The 20,917-nt window shown below is 31.4% G+C and overlaps 1 protein-coding gene across 1 annotated transcript; it reads right to left on the bottom strand.

The window, feature by feature from the left end:
* Window positions 1-11,398: 11,398 nt before the first annotated feature.
* On the bottom strand, window positions 11,399-12,913 carry LOC142636967 (putative F-box protein At4g22030). The gene has a single exon (XM_075811255.1). The coding sequence runs from the start codon at window positions 12,836-12,838 to the stop codon at window positions 11,597-11,599; it is 1,242 nt and encodes a 413-aa protein (XP_075667370.1). The 5' UTR covers window positions 12,839-12,913; the 3' UTR covers window positions 11,399-11,596.
* Between the last annotated feature and the right edge of the window lie 8,004 nt (window positions 12,914-20,917).

Below are 20,917 nucleotides of genomic sequence, written 5' to 3'. Positions count from 1 at the left end.
AGTGGTGAAGGAGCCTATAGTTAACTGTATGGATAATAATAAAAAATGTTAGGTATTTAGTTAATTAGTTACAATTCTAAACATATTAATCACACTTAACATATGTTAGAATTATTAATTTATATAAGGAATAATTGTATATGGGCCAATAGAATAGTTTTATGGTTTTATATATACCTATTTGTAATCATATTTTCATTCATTGAAGGATAAACCAATTAATTATTTAGTGCATTTTCTCTCTCAATATTTCTCAAATTAAGTCGGTTTTTCTATAATTCTCATATATATTCTTCTACAATTCTCATCTGTCACCATTTGGAACCGTTAAGTTTGTAACAATTAATATGAGCAAATCTTAGTATGAGACAATGAGTAGTGGTTTTATTTTACTTTCTGTTTTGGGGAGTAAATTCATAAAACAGGACTTCAAATATTTGAGATTAAAATATTGTTTGATCACTCTACTGACTTGAGAGTTCAATGACAATGTTAGTGCTAGGTTTCTCTCATAATATAACTTCTATTCAAATCTTTGTTTTTCTCCCGCTTATTGTAAATAAAAACTGACAGTATTATTTGAAAAATGTAATGAAACAGATATCTTAAAATAATGTCTAAAGGTGTACTTAATATAAATAACATTAAAAATTGATATTAACTAAGTTATCCAAAAAAAAAAAAAAAACATGACAGTGAAAACTTGTATAAATAAAAATATATCCATATATACTTTTAATCTCATGATCCATTAAATAATTAATTTAATAAATTCTGTGATTAAAATATATCCTTCCATGTCACTTGTTTAAATAATTAATTTAATAAGTTATGTGATTAAAATACCTTTGAATGCATATTGTAAGAACACAATTCAAACTCTCAATCTAAGGTTGGAAATGGGCTTGAAAGGCCCTTTTACAATAAATTTGTAGAGAGTGGGTTTGTAATCTAGTTCTCAATGATGGTTTTAAATAACGTAGAAAAGAACAGGCTCCGGGCCCAATGGCACGAAATAAAAAGTTATTTGTAAGAGTATAACTAAAAGTTCCTCCTCGGACACAATCCGAGGATAGTTTATAATATTGCTTCCTAAGGTTGGTTACAATTGTAGATTATCATATACTATTGTCTTTCTCCTTTCCAGAAAGAAGCCCCCTCTTTTCCGAAGGTCTTTCTCTTTATTTACACTTCCTCTTCTTCTCTTTATCATCTTCCACCTCATGATTTGTAACGCTGACTTGAGATACTTATCCCATCAATTCTTCCCTAAAGTCCGCTAGGGTCAGGGACCAAGTTCCAAACCTCATGCTCAAGTCCCATCTTTCCATCTATGCAGTTAGTATATCAATTACAGAGCTTTTAATGTATAGGTGGTGGTAGCAGCTTTACCTTAGATATTCCACCGCTCTTTCTCTTGTTCTCTACGTGTACCGTGTCTTCTCGTAGTCATAGGATTTCTCATAACATAGCCCGGGGATATTAAACCTCTCTTCTTATGACCTTGGCTTAAAAACCCGAGGACAAATTTATTCCTCGGATGTGATTGGTCACTCGTTTATCATATCTTCACTTGGCATTTTCTTTATGAGGTACATTCATGTACTCCTAGATCATTTGATGTCCTCGGATTTGGGTTTTTAGTCCAAAAGACTTTGTTGGGCCATCTTTGGTAAATTACTGGGCCCAATGACCCTACACATATGAATACTCACGTAATATATTGAAGAGATTAGAAGAATCTCTTTTAAACTGGCGTGGAAGGAAATTTCTTTTTCATTTTTAAGACAAAATTTGTCTGCAAATTTGGTTGGAGCAATAGGATGATGATATGGGTTGCTGTCATATGCATTGCACATAACTTACTAAACCACACTTAAGTAATTGTATACAATCATTTTAAGTGAGTTATGCGTATTGTGCGTAACAAAAACACATTTTTATTTCTTATAATGCATTAGAGTATAAGGCTCTAACTAATTTTGAGCCAAAATTAGTTTTCTTTATTTTTAGTAGTTTTTTAACTCATATTATCTTTAAAATTTGATGAAAGCATCTTCGATTTTCAATTTAAATAATGGAAAATGTTTGGCTAAGCCAGCAATAGAAATTAAGATAATATGTGTCTTGCCATGTTTAATTCACATGACCCACTTTGTTAATTGGGTTAAGTGAGTCAAGTATATTGCACATAATAATAACAAATATCATCTTTCTATTGGTAGTTAAAGCCAAACTTTGTCATTAAATAATTAAGGCCATGGACATTATGTTTATGTTCGTGACAAATCAAGCTTTTGTGTTAATTCTATCTTTTAAAAAAAAAAAAAGCTTTTGTTCTAATTTTTTTCCATTAAATCCGGCCTAACATATTTAATTACCTGATATACACATGATTTCCCTATGTTTATTATATATGTAATTAAATCCGTTAAACTTTAATAGAAAGTAATAACAAAAGGTTTGATTTGTCATAAATTAATTTTTTTAGAAGAATGTCATAAATTAACTTAATGTTCAAAGGTTAATTATTCTAAAAAGTGCAAGGACCAAACTAAATCTCAATCAAAGTCTAGGGATTTTATAAAATTAAAAAATCATTCAAAACCTAGGGATAGAATTGGAATAATCCCTCATTTTTATTAATTTAAACATCAATCTTAAATTTTTTTTTTTAAATTGCGCAATAAATTAGTATGTATTTTTGTGAGTTAATTAATTAAAGAGATCAAAATTGTTCCTTTTATCTTAACGGTTTTAACTGATTAAGTCAATGAACTTTGTAGTAACATTGTTAACATAAGGAAGAAAGTTCTAAGGGTTAAATTAAACTATCAAAATATATTTAATAATTTCAAAGGGTTTTTTTTTTTGTTTTTGGGTGAGAATAAAAAACATAGCTTGACTAAATTAAGTAGAGGCGAAATCTCATGGTATACGTTTGGGAGATCAGGAGGGACATCTTTTAGGAGATCTGGTGAGAAAGAAAAATGAGTTACTGAGTTATATGACAAAACTTTTAATGTCATTTTTTTTTTTTTTTATAGCAAAAAAGAAAAACTTTATTACCAAAAAAAGAAACAACAACAACATAGTCTAGACAGTCTTTTTCTTGTTCTCTTTTTTTTGCCAAAGACATTGTAGTTGAATTGGTACCTCCTCATGTACAAAGTGCTTGGGGTTCTAGAGGAAAAGAGTTCGAGTTGCATAGTTAGCAATATGTTGTAATTATTTCTCCAAAAAGAAAAACAATAACACAGTCTAGGCAGCTTCCACCAAGATGAGATTAGCAAAATTAGGTGGGCTGAACCCCAGGTCAAAAGAGCCTAAAAATAAAAATAAAAATAAAAAAAGAAAGATCTATCAATGACCACTTAGCTAGAGTATGAACAACATGGTGAGCTTCTCTATATACCCAGTTGAAGGAAATCTTTGAAAGTCAGGGAATATATTGAGGTATCAAGCAGAATATGATGACCAACGGCTGAGAGGCTGGTTGCCTTGTCCACCGTAGCTTTGCAATGGAGCTAGGCTTTAGCAAGATAGTGGTTGAAGATTTCAAAGGAAGCATCAGAGTATTAGGTGGAATTGAAAAAGATAATGGGAATAACAAAAAGTATATCAAAAAAGAAAGAAACGTACAATTTATTATGAAGGTCACAAGATCAACAAACTTGACCCACTCTAAATTAGCGAATTAAAATAAAATATACATAAATATCTAATTATAGAAAAAAGCACACAAAATATATACATACATACACATATATATATTTATATGTTTCTAATTTTTTTTCATTGTAAAATTTGATTAGTTTATAACAAAACAAAAGGGACGCATGGCAAGCTATAGTTAGTAAAATATAAAGTGGAATATATACTCAAATCCATACATCTAATAATTAACAAAAAGCAAAATACAAAAAGTAACAAATTTTACACATTTTACACATTTTGCTCTAAAAATCTTCTACACCAGTCCTTCTAAAATTGTGTATATTTATACATTTGCTACATTAATCGTACATATATACACGGTTATTATAGCTGTGTGTACTATTATTTTATTAATTTCACATTTCGCACCTTTTTTCTCTCTCTCTTCTTTGTGCAAAACAAACTCAGTCTTAGACTTCTCTCCTCATCTTCTTTTTCCTTAGATACACACAAACACATCCACACAAATAAATCAGCATAGAGATACACCCACACACAAACAAATCAATAGAGAGATAGATCAGTACTGGTGTTGATTGCTTATGGATCAATGGATTGGTGCTGGTGGCACTAGATCAGAGTTCGTGGGTCGACGAAAATGGGTCTGGATGCTTGTGGATCAGTGTTGGCGGCGAAGATTAGTGCTTGTGGGTCGGTGGAGTCCGTGCTTGTGGGTTTTGATTCTTGTGGTGCTTGTGGGTTTTGATTCTTATGATTCTTGTGGTGGAGATGTTAGGATAAATCCCCGTCTATGAGTGAATTAAATTAAATGTAACCTAAGCAATAAAGAAAATAGAAATCAATGGAAGCAACAAAAAAAAAAAAAATCAATCAATCAATCAATAAGAACACCAAGAAATTACGTGGAAAACCCTCCCAAGAAATTATGTGGAAAACCTTCCAGTATAGAGGGAAAAACCACGGAGCAAATCCGATCAATCCACCAGAATGCCATAGGCAGATTAGTCATTCTTAACATACATCTAACCTTTTCAACAATAGTGCGGTTCATCCTCTCTGCCACACCATTTTGTTGTGGGGTACCAAGAACTGTCTTCGCATGTCTAATACCTTTCTTGGAGCAGTAACTCTTGAATTCATTAGATGTTTATTCAAATCTGTTATCAGTACGGAGACACTTCAAAAGCTTCATTTTCTCTTTTTCTTCCATGGCATGGAATTTCTTGAAGTGTTTAAATACTTGGTCTTTAGTTTTCAAAAAAATATACCCACACTTTTTGTGAAGTATCATCAATAAAAGTAACAAAATACCTATTGCTAGATAAGGACTTCATATCAATGGGACCACATACATTAGAATAAACGAGATCTAACACATTGGGCGTTCTAGTAGAGGGAGTACGAAAAGACACTCTCTGTTATTTTCCAAATAAATAGTAATAACAAGGTTTAAGTGACATATCTTTGGCAAAAGGAACGAAAGACTTCTTTGCCAAAATCTTCGACTCCTTTTCACTCATGTGAGCTAGCTGCCTATGCCACAAGTTAGACATAGAATCTTCCTAAGTTGCACTAACATCATCTTTGTACACATTTACTTGTGTCTTGTAAAGTGTACAACAAATCTTTCCTCTAGCAAGTACCAATGATCTTCTAGAGAGTCTCCATTTACCATCTTCAAAATAGTTGTCATAGCCTTCTTTATCTAGAATATGAGTAGAATCAGATTCAAGCACATATCAGGCACATGTTGCACATTCTTCAATGCCAAGGTGTATCCAGTGTTAGTCTCAACACAAACATCTCCAATTCCCACAATGTCAGCAAATTGTTATTGCCCATCTTCACTATTCCAAAGGCTAGCTCTTGCTTTGTATAAAGTAAAAAACTCATTTCTTGGAGTGACATGACAAGAAGAGGCTGAGTCAATTACCCATTCAACATAAGGATATGAAACATTGCAACATTCATCTTCTCCTACAGAGAGCACCACATCTTCAATTGTCGAGACAACAATGTTATTTTGTTCTTTTGCCTTATTATGATTTTTTTCATCTTTTGGTTTATTTCCAAGCCTTGTAGTTTTTTCTTATGTGACCTTCTTTGTCACAGTAGAAACACTTGAATTTTCCTTTCAATTCTGACTGACTTTTGGATTTACCATGCCCCTTAGAATTTCTAGTCTTACTCCTCTCCTTGTTCTTTGTGATAAGAGCTTGTGCATTATCCTTATCTATGTCTTTTCTTCTTGTTTCTTTATTGAACAAGCTATCGTTGACCATTGCAAGTTGTAGCACACCATTTGGAGCAAATTACTAAGTGACACCACCAAAGTCTTCCAACTGTCAGGCAAGGAACTCAGAAGTAATAAAGCTTGAAGCTTATCATCAATTATCAATTTCATTGTAACCATTTGATTCACTAAGTCTTGGAACTCACTCAAATGCTCGACAATGGATCTCCCTTCCTTAAGCTTCAAATTCACAAGCTTTCTAGCCACAAAAGCTTTATTTTAAGCTGTCTTTCTTTTGTATAAATCCTTCAATTTTTCCCAAAGAGCTTTTACATTAGTCTCTTGAGATACATGATGAAACACACTTACATCGATGCATTGTCTAATACATCCAATGGTTTTTCTATTTAACTTCTCCCAGTCTTTATCAAACATCTCCCTTAACTTAGCACTATCACCCTCAATAGGGTCATGCAAATATTTACAGTAAAGAACATCCTCCATCACCAGCTTCTAAATTGAATAATTTGACATCGTGAATTTAATCTATTCATATCCATATTATCCATTTAATTCAACACAAGAAAATCACGTCCGACAACCAAAACTAGCTCTGATACCACTTGTTGGAATAAATCCCCGTCTATAGGCGAAGTAGTTTGCAAGTACAGGAATACTATTCCTAATTATATTAGGAATAATGTAGGCGGCAAAAGCTTTTATATAAAACTTTGTATGTGGGTTTAATGAATAGAGAGGGTTTCAAATAGACTGAAGAGTGAAACATAATTTTGAAGCCAACTGAAGGAAAAAAAATAGTGCTTTGTGTGAGATTGAGGGAAAAAAGAAAATGTGATTTTTCTTTTGCTCAAGACACACAAAGAAGATAAATTGAGGGTTTTCTCTAGGACGATTATGTGGGTACTACAATCACAGAGAGTTGAAGTATTCAGAGTTAAAGATCTTGCTACCGGGTTTTGTGGTGAGGTTGTATTTGTTCCTAGAGATATTATTGTATTTTTCCAATTTATTATGAACTTAGATTTTGGGTATAACTTGAGTGTTGTAATCTCTATTTTATTATAGTGGATTGATCGGATTTGTTCTGTGATTTTTCTCTCTACACTGGAGGGTTTTTTCACGTAATTTCTTGGTGTTCTTGTTGATTGAATTTTTTTTTCGCTTCCGTTGATTTCTATTTTCTTTATTGCTTGGGTTATCTTTAATTTAATTCACATAATCTTGAAACAAAATTCCATGTGGGCTGGACTCTAGGTGTAGTCGTGCACTCCAACAGGAGATTGGTGCTTGTGGTGGATAAGTGATTTGACCATGAGAGGAAAAAGAAGAAGAAGATGCTTGTGGAGGGAGGTGATCTGACCATGACCTTGAAAGGAAGAAGGAGAAATTACTGTGGAAGGAAGAAGAAGAAGTTGAAGAGGGCCAAAAGATTGGTCTGAGAGATGAGATAAGGACAAAGAAAAAAAGATAAGTATAAAAGAAAACATATAAAGATAGGGACAAAATAAAAATATAAAATTGAAAAAAATACTATTATTTAAATAGAGGGGATTGTAAAATAGATGAACTGATGTGGGTACTTTGGAAAAGTAATAATGTAAAATAGAAAAGTAGGTTTTTAGTGTAATATAGACGGAAAAATTTGACAGGACTAATGTAATTGCTTTTAGTGTTTCATTTTACATGCCGCCAAACCTATCAACTATATATATATATATATATATATATATATATATATATATATATATATATATATATATATAAATGTTTCTAATCTTTTTTTTCATTGTAGAATTTGATTAGTTTATAAGAAAACAAAAAGGGCGCATGGCAAGCTATAGTTTGTAAAATATAAAGTGGAATATATTCTCAAATTCATGCATCTAATAATTAACAAAAACACGCACACACATGTATAAAAACACACGCTACATATGGAATAAAAACCATTCTTTGTGTTTTCTTTTATGCTTTAATAACTAACTTACTGCAGTGTGTCATGCACAGGGACAGATCTACAGTAGGGCAGGGAGGGCCATTGCCCCCCCCCCCCCCACCACAAAAAAGCTAGTATATATATATATATATACACACACACACGTATGTGTTGAAATTTTAAATTTTCATCCTAATAGCCCCCAATTAAAAAAAAAAAAAACTGGTATACAAATGCAATAAGAAAAAAAGGACAAACTAAAAACTACAAAATAAAAAATAAATATGGACTGAACCTAAATTACAATTCCCAAATTTTTACCCTATCCTCACTCTTCCTCCACTCATCCTCATTAACACCTCCATCACTGTTGCTGCTGTGCCTGTTCTTTTCCTTTGATCAGATCTGCTGATCTGGTGTTGGCGTGTTGCTGCTGCTGCTGCTGCTCCTCAAATCCTTAATCACAGTAAGAAATTTCTCTCCTCTCTCAAGTTCATATTTTTGTTTTTTTTGTCTTTGTCATATTGCTGATTGCTCTGCCTTAGCCCTCTGTCCTTTGTGTTTTTTTTTTTTTTTAAAGAACTGTGGTTGTGTTTGTGAGTTGTGGCTTTTTATGGACTGGTGTGTTGTGTGGACTGTAGGATAGTTTGTGGTATTGACTACTGTGTAATTGACTAATTGTGGCTTTTTGTCTTTCTGTGTGGACCGGTCACTTGTGTTAGTGTTTCAGTGATTGTAATTTTTTTTTTTTTTTTGTGTGTGTTTTGGTTTTATCTATAATAAAGACATAAAGTGGGACCATTACACTAGGATAGTAGGACTAGGATGTTAGGAATGAATTGTGATTGTGAATTTGTGAGACTAGTCATTGCACTACAAAAAAAAAGGTTCCATAGCCGCTTTTTTAAAACATGACTATAGCTCAGAAAAACATGGCTATAGGACGATTTGGTCTATAGCCGCGTTTTTTTAAGCCGCGTTTTCAACCGTGGCCTAAAATACGTAACTATAGGCTTGAGGTGTTTATGGCCACATTTTTTTAAATGCGGCCATAGTTGTGAGCTAAAGCCGTGTTTTTAAAATGCGGCTTTAGGCCAAGACTATTGGCACGTTTTAAAAACGCGGCTTCAGCCCATCACTATGGCCACGTTTTTAAAACGCAGCTTTAGCCCACAACTATAGCCGCGTTTTGAACGCAACTATAACCCCTGAATACTTCACAAGAGCCTACTCTACACCCACATCCCCCTTTTGCTTTTTGGCAACTTGCTTCTCTAACTGTTGTTCAGCTTCTCTCTTGCCTTCAAGAAGATCAAAAGGAACACAATTATACTAGGAACATTTTTTTCCTTTGACTTTCCTACACTTTCTTAGTAATGAAACACAAAATTGATGCCCACAGTTCAAACAGCAGGATATAACAATCATAATAACAACAATATTTCAAAAAATAGAGAAACTTTCTAGTTTCCACAAAGCATCTATACACTGAAATTCTAAAAATTTATTTGCCTACATCACAACAATAATGCTATTTTTGTGAAGGCAAAAAGCCTCCCAATGAACCAAACCTAGCATAACTCATCAACTCTATATGAGAGGCAACTTGAGTTCTTTTGTATCTATTATTATTATTTTTATAGGTAGGATTTTGGAAGACATCCACAATCACTATCTCAACAATAAGACAAGTGATATTAACCAATTTCTTATAGATAGCAAGAAGAATATAAACGCATAATTTTTTTTTTTAAAAACCACATAAATACATACATATATATCTTAAAGGAGAAATGAATATTATATCAAGAGAAACAAAAAGGTTACCATAAATAATTATGGTCAACATAAAATTTTGTTAGTACTAAAAATACAATGATTCTCAAGCAAAAAAAATAATAGGACAGAATATAAGAGAAAATCAACAACCCTGAAAAGTCAAGTAGTTAAGGGAGAAGTGAATATTATGTTTATGTCAAAAGAACATAAAATATATAAAAAGTAAATGTAAGATATATAACTAAAGTCAACATAAAATTTAAAAATTATTAATTTTTTAAGAGACTTGCTGACTAAATTTTTTTAAATCAAATACTTCTAAAGCTCCAGCACTTTAAGGGAGGAGAATATTTACATTCATGAGGTTTTCTAAAGTAAAAACCACTCGATCACAAGCAATTGCTAAGTGACTTTTTTGTGAGGCCAAAGTTTTTGGTCTGATTGTTTTGGTTTAATCAAAAATTTTTTTTCGTGATTTTGTCACTTTGTATGATGTAGCTAATATTAGTAGTATATATGAACTTGTGAATTTTGTCTTTATCACTTTGTATGATGTGACTAATATTAGTAATATATATAAACTTGTGTTTGTCTGTTTGTGATAAATGTGTTGAGATGTTTAAGGAACACTTATTTTGTATGTTATACTTTGTCGACATTTTTATAATATCAAATGTTTAAGAAACATTTATTTTATATGTAGTATATATTTTGTTGAATATGAAATAGATGTTAATTTTTATTTTCATAAAAAAAAAATTGTTTTTAGCTTTGGCCTCTCCCAAGTTCGAATCCTGGTTCCGTCCCTTGTCATGCATTTGAGTTTTTTTTTTTTTATTAAATATTTTTGTGGATTTATAAGAGAAAGAAAATGAATGTATAGCATATTGTGATTAATAGAACATAAAATAAATTATTTATAGTGAGACAAATTATTTTGATTCAAAATATGTATATATAATTAAATAAGTATACACATACGCATGTATATTGAGTCACACGATTGACATCTTAATTACACATATAAAATTCAATATAACTATGTCTCCCAAAAAAGAAAAACCAAACAAGAAAAGCATGCTTAACATGGCAAAAACTTCTGTTGTGTAATTTATGTGTTTTGAATGTCGCAAAACTATTTGCCTCTCCATATATATATATATCCCCTCTCAGTTATTGTTATGAATTCATGAGGCAATATGACCGAGGCATTAATTATAACTTTTTGATCCAACCCATATATAGGTTTTCATTGAATTTTTGGTTTATTCACTCTTTGGCCTGAGATGCAAAAAAGGAAAGTGGCGGTGGTGACCGGAAGTTTCAGTTGAGCCATCTCCAATTTCGTAACCAACTATTCAACATAATAAAACAATATAAACTAAGACTTTTCAAATAATCTAAGCCTGTGCAACTTTTTGACCTCCTGTCTTGAATAGTCTACTAAATATTCAACTAATCTACATAGAATTACTTTTTCAACAACATATTTTTTATCTCTATTGTGGTACGGTCGTGAAGTTATTTGTTTGTGCAACTTCGATTTTCAACACCTTGTAATAGGATATATATTCAAGTTATTATATGCAAGAAACCAAAAAAATATATATATTCTTTTAGAAAATCTTTTTGCACAAGTAGCTAATATAAAATTTGAGAATTAGCATTTTTTCAATGTTTTTTTTTTGAAGGCGCATTTTTTCAATGTTAGAACATTGTACAAAGAGTAAAATAAATTATAATCATTTGGCAAATCAAAGAGTTCAATTAAGTGATCGAGAAACTAAGAAATACGTACATTTTATTTTACAAACTCTTCTTTCACAAGTAGCTGATATATAAAATTTGAGAACTGACATTTTTTTCTATGTTAAAAGATTCTACAATGAATTAATTAAGTTATAAACAATTATCAGATCAAAGAATTTGATTAATTACAAGATCCAGAACTAGAAAAGCTTGCTTGCGAATTCGTCTACACGGGAAGAAGCTGACTTTTTAGCAAGTTCTCTGAGTTGTGATAAGCTTCTTCCAAGTTTCATAGCCACCTTCATTTCAAACAGTTCCCCATTTTCTCTTTTCTCCAAATCTTTTTCCTCAAGTGTGGCTTCAATTGATTCTTGCAATAGCTGGAAAAATCCTCCACAGTTTCTATACATCTCAATCACCATGCCAACTTGTGCACCATGCTCAAAAGCATTAACTGTGCTAGCTAAAGCCCCAGCAGCCACTGCTACTATTGGTCCCCATGATCCATTACCAATAAAAGCTGAGCCAAAGGCTGCTATGCCCGTGAGTAAAGGACCTGAGATGGCTAAAGTCTTGTTGATTTTCAACAACAAGTTGCCAAGTCTTACATATTCCTCTATGTCTTTTCTCTCCACCACCTTAATGATCTCTCGCATTTCCATTTCAAGTTCCTCACTCCATCCGTTGTTACATTGTTTTCCTTCATGTGAAAAATTTTTCTTTTGTAGTACTTGATTTTTAGGCCACCAAACAGCTGGCTCAAACTTTGCTGGGAATTTTTCAAGCATTGCACCAAGCAAGGGAAGTGGGTAGGCTTTGTCAAGAGCCAAAACCTTTTCCATCACCTCCTTCACATCTTCTTGAGTTGGAGTTCCAATGGCGAGCATGGTTTGGATTTGGCTTTGTAGCTGCTTGAACAATCTTGTAGCATTGCGTTGCTCCTCGGCAAGTTGTGAAGGTTGAATTTTGTTCATTATAAGCAACATTCCTGTGGCTGCGGAATACAAAAGAGTAGACGATAATTTCAAAGCCAAAAGAGGCATTCCAATGCCACTAGTTGCAGCAACACCAGCCATTGTTGCAGCTGTGAGAATTATCATGTTGATGGAGTTTAGAGGAAGGGTGTTCCAGTTGTCACGTTGCTCTCCAACGTTGGCGTGCATCTCTACTCTATCAGCTACGGCCTCTAAGATGGCATAGAGTTGAGTGGTAACTTTAGAACTAGGGCTGTGTGATCTATCATCGATGACATTGAACTTTTCTACCGGGGTTGTGTTTATGAACCCGTCTCTTATATTCAGTTCCTCACCTAGATTTCTCTTTGGTATTTTTGGAACTGAGAGAGAGAGTTTTGGAAGTTTTGGGACTTGAATAGCGGCATGGATTCTCCTTGAACAACAAGAAGAAGAAGATGCAGAAGGTAAAAGGAGAGCTGAAGCCATTTGATTGAGAGGTTATTTCTCTTTGGTTATTGTGTATTTGTGTTGCAGAAAGAATATTTTTGGATCTTGTGTATTTGTGTTGTAGAAAGAAAAGGTTTTGAATGAAGATTGGAGGCACATTGGGTCTTATTTATAGTGTTGGAAACAAACTATAACACTGGGTCATATACGGGAAAATGTTGAATTTGAATGGTTTTGACTGGCTTGACCCAGCCTATTAGCTGACTATTTCATTTTATGTTTTTTTGGGGATTAATTCCATTGGCTGACCCATTCTGTATTCATAATTTTCCAAGTTCAAAATTTTTGAGTCATTGTCTTGGCTCCCTCATGTACACGACGTAGCTATTAGCCTATTTGTATTATTACTACCAACTGATTGCTTTCTTTATATTTCATGTCATGCAGTTGCAATAGACATCTCTAAGAGGTCAACATCTCCAAAAGCATGTGATACGGCTATGTCATACACACACCAAGTCGAAAATCTTAGAATATTATAAATTTTGTGTAATAAATTTTCCCACAAAGTTAACAGTAAATAATAGAAAAAAAGTAATAAGTCTATGTTAAAGTGATCATTTACAATTTACAGTTGATGACACAAAGTCAAAAATCCTAGTATCATAACTTTTGTGTTATAAATTTTCTTTTTCTCAAAAAAAACAAAAAACAAAAAATTGTAATTAACAGAGAAAAAGTGATGGGTTTATGTTGAAGTGATCATTTACAACTTACAGCCAGTGTGTAATAGACATTGCCCAAATTATTATATGTATATATTTTATTTGGTTTTTGATATCGGATTTTGAGGACCTTGGCATAATTAATTGAAGTTAAAAGCTCAAGTTAAGCAAATGGGTTTCCTGTGACACACAGTTAGGAAAATGGAGCCTATTCCTAATTTGAAGAAAAACAAGTAATGGAGTTAAGGTACTTGTAGAGGGTGGCGTTGCACGAAAAGACTTTTGAAAATACTTTCACACAAGATTAACTGTGAAAACTATTATGTACTTAAAAGAAAGATCTAAAAAAATAAAAATGAAAATAATAGGAACTAAGAAAATATAAAGAAAAATAGACACAATCACAAACAAGAAAATAAAACTATGGGTTTACGCTGCTTGGCTTTAAAGCCTATGTACAAGGATAACGATAAAGAGAAAATTGCAGTAACAAATATGGAGATTAAGGGTGCATTTGTTTCAATGAAAAATATATTTCAGCTATAAAATATTTTCAGCTGAAAACATTTTCAGAAAACAATTTGTTTTTGGGTATTTTATTACATTCCTAAAAATTCTTTGTAAAACATTTTAAGGCATTTAGTTTGTATAGGTAAAAAAATCCTAAAAATAATATAGGGTAAACTACATATTTGGTCCCTATCCTATACACCATATTTCAATTTGATCCCTAACCTTTTAATTGTGTTAATTTGGTCTCTAACCTTTTAATACTATGTCAATTTAATTCCTATAGTTATCTTTTGGCAAAAAATTAATGACATGTCTAATGGCTGAAATAAAAAATTAGCTTTTGTTGATGTGACAACAAACTAAAATTTTATTTTGGCTGTTTGCTATTGCTATATAAGAAATTTTCATCTAATATATAATGATAAAGACTAAATTGACACCACATTAAAAAATTAAGGACTGAATTGACACAATTGAAAGGTTAAGGACCAAATTGAAATATGGTGTAAAAGCTAGGGACTAAATATGTAGTTTACCCAATAACATAATCTCACAATGCACAATCAACAATAAAATTTAATATGGCATAATCTCACAAAATCTGAACCAATTTGAAAATATTACAAGCAAGATACAATAGAAGTTCAAGATCTAGGAGATAAAATTTTTGAAAAAATTGAAAAGACATAGATTCAGGCATAAGTGTTCTAGATCTAATAGATCTTGGACGGTATTTAAAATATTTTTTCCAAAAAATATTTCACATAAAAATAAAACAGGTTAAAAGTAGCATATATTGTCACTTTCTTAATACCCAAACCCCAAATATACCCAAAACATTTTGTTCAAGAGAAATTTAATTTTCTCTAGTTTGCGATACTCTCACAGGAAAACAAATAACCAAAGTCACAACATTATAATTTATATATAACACTAAATGAAGTTATTTTGTCGAAACTTAATAGCTATATCAATCATGAAGAAAGAACTATTTTATAAATAAAAAATAAAAGTAAAAAATTTGGTAGACCAAAAAAAAAATCTCAAACTTTAGGGAACAAAATGAAAATAACGCTAGACTTTAAGGTCAAAAATTTAATTTGGTGTTTTGATTTAAATCGGGATCTACCTCTCCTACTAGAATTATAATTATTGGACCTGCCCCTAACTCTCAAAAACTCACTGTGTCTCTATAAGCGTGCGTCGTCTCCTTATGGTACTCGTTATAGTTTAAGTATTGTACATAAAATTTAAATCTCATCATTTCTATACAAGAGTGTAGTAATCAAATGATCATAAGTATTAGGTGGTGAGTTTAATAAAAAAAAAAGTCTCATCCTCACTAATCTAAACTTTAAAAATTTTCAAATCAACTAGTATTTTCTTATAATCATTTATATGCTCAAATGTAGAAATACCTTCGGTACTGGAAACAAAAGATTGTTTTCCTACGAATAAAGTAAGTTCTCCACACTCTTGGTCATGTACTCGATCTTCAATTTTTTCCTCAACTCCTTAACCTTCTTCTCCCTCATATATATATATATTTTAAATTCTTGGCCAAACACAAAAAGATGGTGGTGCAATCTATATCTTCTTCCAATCTTTATTTGAACTCTTTTAGGTTTGTTGCTTTCCAAAGCGATATACTCTTGTTTGATCATAATATCCATAACATCTCATTGTCACATGTTGAACTTGTTTCCAATCTTTATTTGAAATCTTTAGGTTTGTTGCTTTCCAAAGCAATATACTCTTGTTGGATCATGATATCCATAACATCTCCTTACCACATGTTGTGGTGTTTTTTCTATCAATTTCCTCTACATAAAATTTGGCATTAAAGAGCGTGATCATTACTACCAAAAGTTTTGTCGAGGATTCATCTTATATCTTTCTCTCTAATACTCGATTCCATGAACCAATCAATAAATTCTTCAAATAGAACAATTCCATATCCATAGGTATCGAATTTGGCTTTAATACTAGTTTGTTGTGAGAGATATGGCTTTTGGAAGCATTCCCATACAACATTGATTATTAAAACTATTATAGATTTGAGGAAGATCTCACAAACAAATAATAGAAATAAAGAAAATAGCTAGAGAGTAGAAAGTAAAATGGACACAACCACACACAAGAGAAGATAATCAAAGATTTACAAGGTTCAACTTTAGTTCTATGCCCACAACAATGAGATACGAGTGAAAATTCTCACTCACAAATAGGAAAAAAAAATGTAAAAATTACATAAGTAGTATAGAAGTATTTTCATAAATTAAAATCCAAATCTTGAATATGCAAAAAATTAAATCTCACGAATGATAAAGAATAGAGATATTTTATTTCTAGAGTGGCGGCAGTCTCACATGAGGCAAATAAGAACCACGGGGAGGCAACATTATCTATATGTTTAACTTTAATGGTCGGCAAGCAATCCATTTTGGGATGAAGAACTCCAAAACCGGAAAGAATATGAGAGCTTCCAGTTTCATTTTTTTTTTTGGATAAGAATTAAGAAGCTTCCATTGGAAACAAAATAAATGTCGGTTAAGAAAGGAAAATACCTTTTTTTTGATGAACAAGAAAGGACAATACCTAGCCGCATAAGATAAAGACCATAATATTTCTCTCTCAAAAGAGAACAAAGGATTATTTTTGTTTTATCATTAAAAGTGGGGTAGTAGAATCCCAAATGGAGCTGTTTCGTATGCAATTTGTGCAATCACTTAAGCTACAACAGCTGGGATGCAATAAGTATTGACTTTATATATTAGCGAGTACGTTTTTTTATTATTATTTAATTACTGGGTCGTAGTTGTACTTACCTAATAGAAATGACTAATGTGATATTCTATGCAACACCTAAAAGAAGAGGAAGTTCTCAGGAAGAAGTTGTTTCCCATATTGCAACCATAATCTGATATCCTGGTAACACCTTTCAAAACTGCTCAGTCATATATTTGCATTATCATATGATGTGGGGGTGTGTGTGTATATATATATTTTTTCCTTTTGGGTTGGTGGGGTACTTTTATGGTTTATTTCCTGTCCTAAAATTTCGTGCTTAATTAATAAGTTTGACCTTCTATAGTTTCTGATAACTTATTTGTTATACGTACGTACCAAGGGTCCAAGACACGTTTTTGACAGCTTATTTGTTAAACGTACCAATACAAAAAAAAAAAAAAAAAAGTTTAGGGCCCGTTTGGTACATGTGTTTAAAAATTGAAAATTATTATTTGAAAATATTTGTAAAAATACGTGTGAGTGAAATAGTGTGTGAAAATATGTATCATGTTGTTTAAAAACTGAAAATGGTTGTTTGAAAACACAAACCAAACACCCCTTAATTTTTATTTATAAAAAAAGTAGAAGAAAAAACTAGTTTTGTAACTTATTTGATAAAATATGAGACAAAAAGCAAAATATTGGGAAAATTACACTTTACTCCCTTAAACTGTACCCTAAATTACACACTGCATCCTAAACTTTTGAATTTACGTTTTGCACTATAAATTATGATATTTGTTACACTTTGTACTCTAACATCAAGTTTGATATTAACTTAAATGGAAATTCAAAATTTAGGGTGCAAAGTGTAATAAGAAGTATAGTTTATAATGATAACAAAGTGCAATTTTTCTTTTATTTTGATGCTAGAGTACAAAATGTAACAAATGTCATAGTTTATGGTGTAAAATATGCATTTGAAAAGTTTAGGATTTAAAGTATAATAAAAAATATATAGTTTTAGACGGTACAACGTAATTTCTCCCAAAATGTTTCTAGAAACAAATGTAAGTTCATGGCTTCTTGCCCCTTTATCTTTCCCCCTCCCCTATTGGTTCTTGCAGACTAGCTTCAGATTAGGTGAGTATCGGATGAATAATGTAGCTATTTGTGGAATTGATTAACTAGATTGAGTGATTGACAACCTCAAATTACTATATATGTGGGAATTGGATTCAGTTCCAATAAGTACGCACTATATAGCATGGCACACATGCATTTGGTTCTTTAAGAGACCTGCCTGAAGAGTGAAGACCAATCCCTCAAGCAGGGTTTCAGTATTTGGGCATGCATGTGGTCTGAAGAATAGTATATCATCATAAAACCCGGCCAGTTGTGACTTTTGTGGTGGATGACTCCCAACCTATTGGCTGACTATATTTTTTTTCCTTTCTTTCTCCTTGGCTTTGGTCCATTGGCTGACCCATTCCTTAATTTATAACATTCAAATTCAAAATCTTCCCCCCTTGTCTTGGGTCTCTCATGCGACGTAGTAAAACTAATTGAGTAATCTATAACTAAAACCCTTGGTTGATTAACTTCTTCTATTACGTATAATGCAATCTGGCTCTACTGCTTTATACGGCTTTTTCATACTACATTTCCACTCAGCCAAATCGTGGATTACTTGTATTCTAAACATCATAGATAATAATACCCTTCGCCTTCAGATTTCTTGCATGCCAAGTATTGATGATTTCATGGGAACTGCCATCTATTGACTAGAACATTACTTTTAATTAATTGAATTTAATCAGTTAAGAGTTATGTCCCCATCTCTATAGGAGACTGGTTTGATCCAAGTTTTATATATGTTTTTTGCTAAGTCCTAGTTTTATAATTCTTGACATGGTCTTTCCTTGCCGCATAAGTACATTTAATTTATTGCGGTCACAACAGAATTTTTTTTGAAAGGGCTCTTAACGTTTATGCTTCTGCCATATTTTAGAACTTTGTAGTCCACAACACCTTATCTAGACTTGAAAAACAGGTCATATCGTAGGGTTTGGGTTCAATCCAATTAAATTCAAATAAAAAATGGAATGTCCTAAATGGATTGTAAAACCTATGACCCTAGCTAATATGATCTTTCCGGAGATCGGGTCAAATTAATATAACTCATATATATATATATATATATATATATATATTTTTTTTTTTTTACATACAAAAAAAAAATTGATACATTGTCTTTTATATTCTTTTCAATACAAATAAGAAAAAAAAAAAATCATAAACTAAAGTTAAATAATACATAATTTCTTAAGTTTACATTGTCTAAGATTCACTAAATTAAAGCCTTTAAGCCTCGACCTCGTTAAGAAATTATCAATAAATATTTGTAAGAAAAAAAGAACTCAAAAAGAAAGGAAATAAATAAGAGCAAGATGTGAATGTTTACGCTAAGTTAGAAAGCCAAAAAATAGTATAAAAGAAATGATAAAAAATTTATCTTTGAAAAAAAAGGGTTCAGCTTGTGTGACTAGTGGGTCGACTTAAGCCAACATTTTAATGGGTCGGGTTGAGGTCAATACTTTTTTCCATAGATTCAAAAAAACCCTACCTATTTCAATATTTTTTTCCTTTATATTTGGACATGTAATTAGGTTGGTACCTCTTAGTATTTCTATCAGAACCATCTAAGTTTAAATCCTTCCTCCTAGTTCACAAACTATATATTTTTTTTATTTTACATAATCTATTTAACAAATCATATAACTTATTTAAATGATACGTGTAGATATTTTTTTGAGTCACCACATAATGAGTTCAAAAGAGGTTGAGTATTATTTTCATTGCATCATCAATGACTCTATTTGAAAGTTTGAATGACACCATAATTAACATAATATGTAAATAGTTATGGAAAAAATATCATGAAAATTTGTACGCGCGTAGTACGTAGAAAGTGGAAATTGTACTAACTAGTTTCTTTTGAATTTTCCGCTTCAACCAAAATGGGCTCTCAAAATAGACTTGGAAAGGTATTATGATTCGAGGGCCATCTTACAAACTACAAATAGGTTGGGTTTGACTTTCAAATGTCTCGCCAACGGCCAAATCCATTCAACAAAGTCCACTGCAACTCAATCCTCAAACCCCAAACCCCAACCCCATATTATTAAGCACTAGAATTAGTAAAAGAGTTCTATCCAAAAAAAAAAAAAAAATAGTAACAAGTGTTTTTAGAGCATTTGTTAATAAATCATTTTAAGAAAGTTTTGATATCATTTTAATAAAAAACTAGTCTCATTACACGTGCTTTGCGTGTGTGATGAGGCTTTTTTTTTATTGTGTCATAATTTTTCATTTATTCCAATTTGAGATTTACTCATTTTCCCATTATATTACATATTTAGAACTATTAATACAACCAAGAGTGTTATGACTCATGAGGCTAGTTTCAAAAAATGAACAAATATTACACATTTATTTTGTAGCAAAAAAAAAAATTGTGATTTTATTTTTTATATATAATTTTTATTTTGATAATTTAATTTATAAGTGGATGAAGTAGTTTGAAAATCAACAGGAAAGTGACTCTATTTTTTAGGCAATACTTTAGTGGGAGTTAGAGTTGTATTTTTAATTGATTATTATTTAGTTTTGTCTTTACTTAAACATATGGGTGCAGGAGCATTTTTGAACCAAAAAAATAGGGATCCCAAACATGGAAAACCCCATAAATAGTAGTAGTATAGATATATAAAACTGTCAAAAAAATTGATTTTTTTAAAATTATAAAACGTTTCTAATAATATTTCAAAAAGCCAATATCCTCAATGTTAGAATTATGTAATAAAATGATTTAATTTACAATTCTTTAATACCTTAAACTTTTAGAATAATCAGTAATTTAACATAGTATCAAAGTAAAAGAAGATGTTATAGTCCATATGTGAAGGTAAGTATTAAAATTATATGATTAAATAATTAAATTCACTATCTTCTAATAACTTAAAATTTTGTGACAATCGATAATTTAACACGCTTAAAACAAGTCCGTTAACTTTTTCTTAGTAAAAAACCGACCAGAAAAACAAGAATATATTTAGCCAAAAAAACAAAAGGAAACACAACACAATTA

Source organism: Castanea sativa, chromosome 5 (assembly GCF_040712315.1).
Source record: "Castanea sativa cultivar Marrone di Chiusa Pesio chromosome 5, ASM4071231v1".
Taxonomy (NCBI): domain Eukaryota; kingdom Viridiplantae; phylum Streptophyta; class Magnoliopsida; order Fagales; family Fagaceae; genus Castanea; species Castanea sativa.
The sequence above is the reverse complement of the archived record's forward strand: the minus strand, read 5'-3'. Positions and strand labels throughout refer to the sequence as shown.

What these genes read in the sequence shown, in the direction of transcription:
- LOC142636967 (XM_075811255.1), bottom strand. Translation starts at nt 12,838, where the DNA reads ATGGCTTCAGCTCTCCTTTTACCTTCTGCATCTTCTTCTTCTTGTTGT.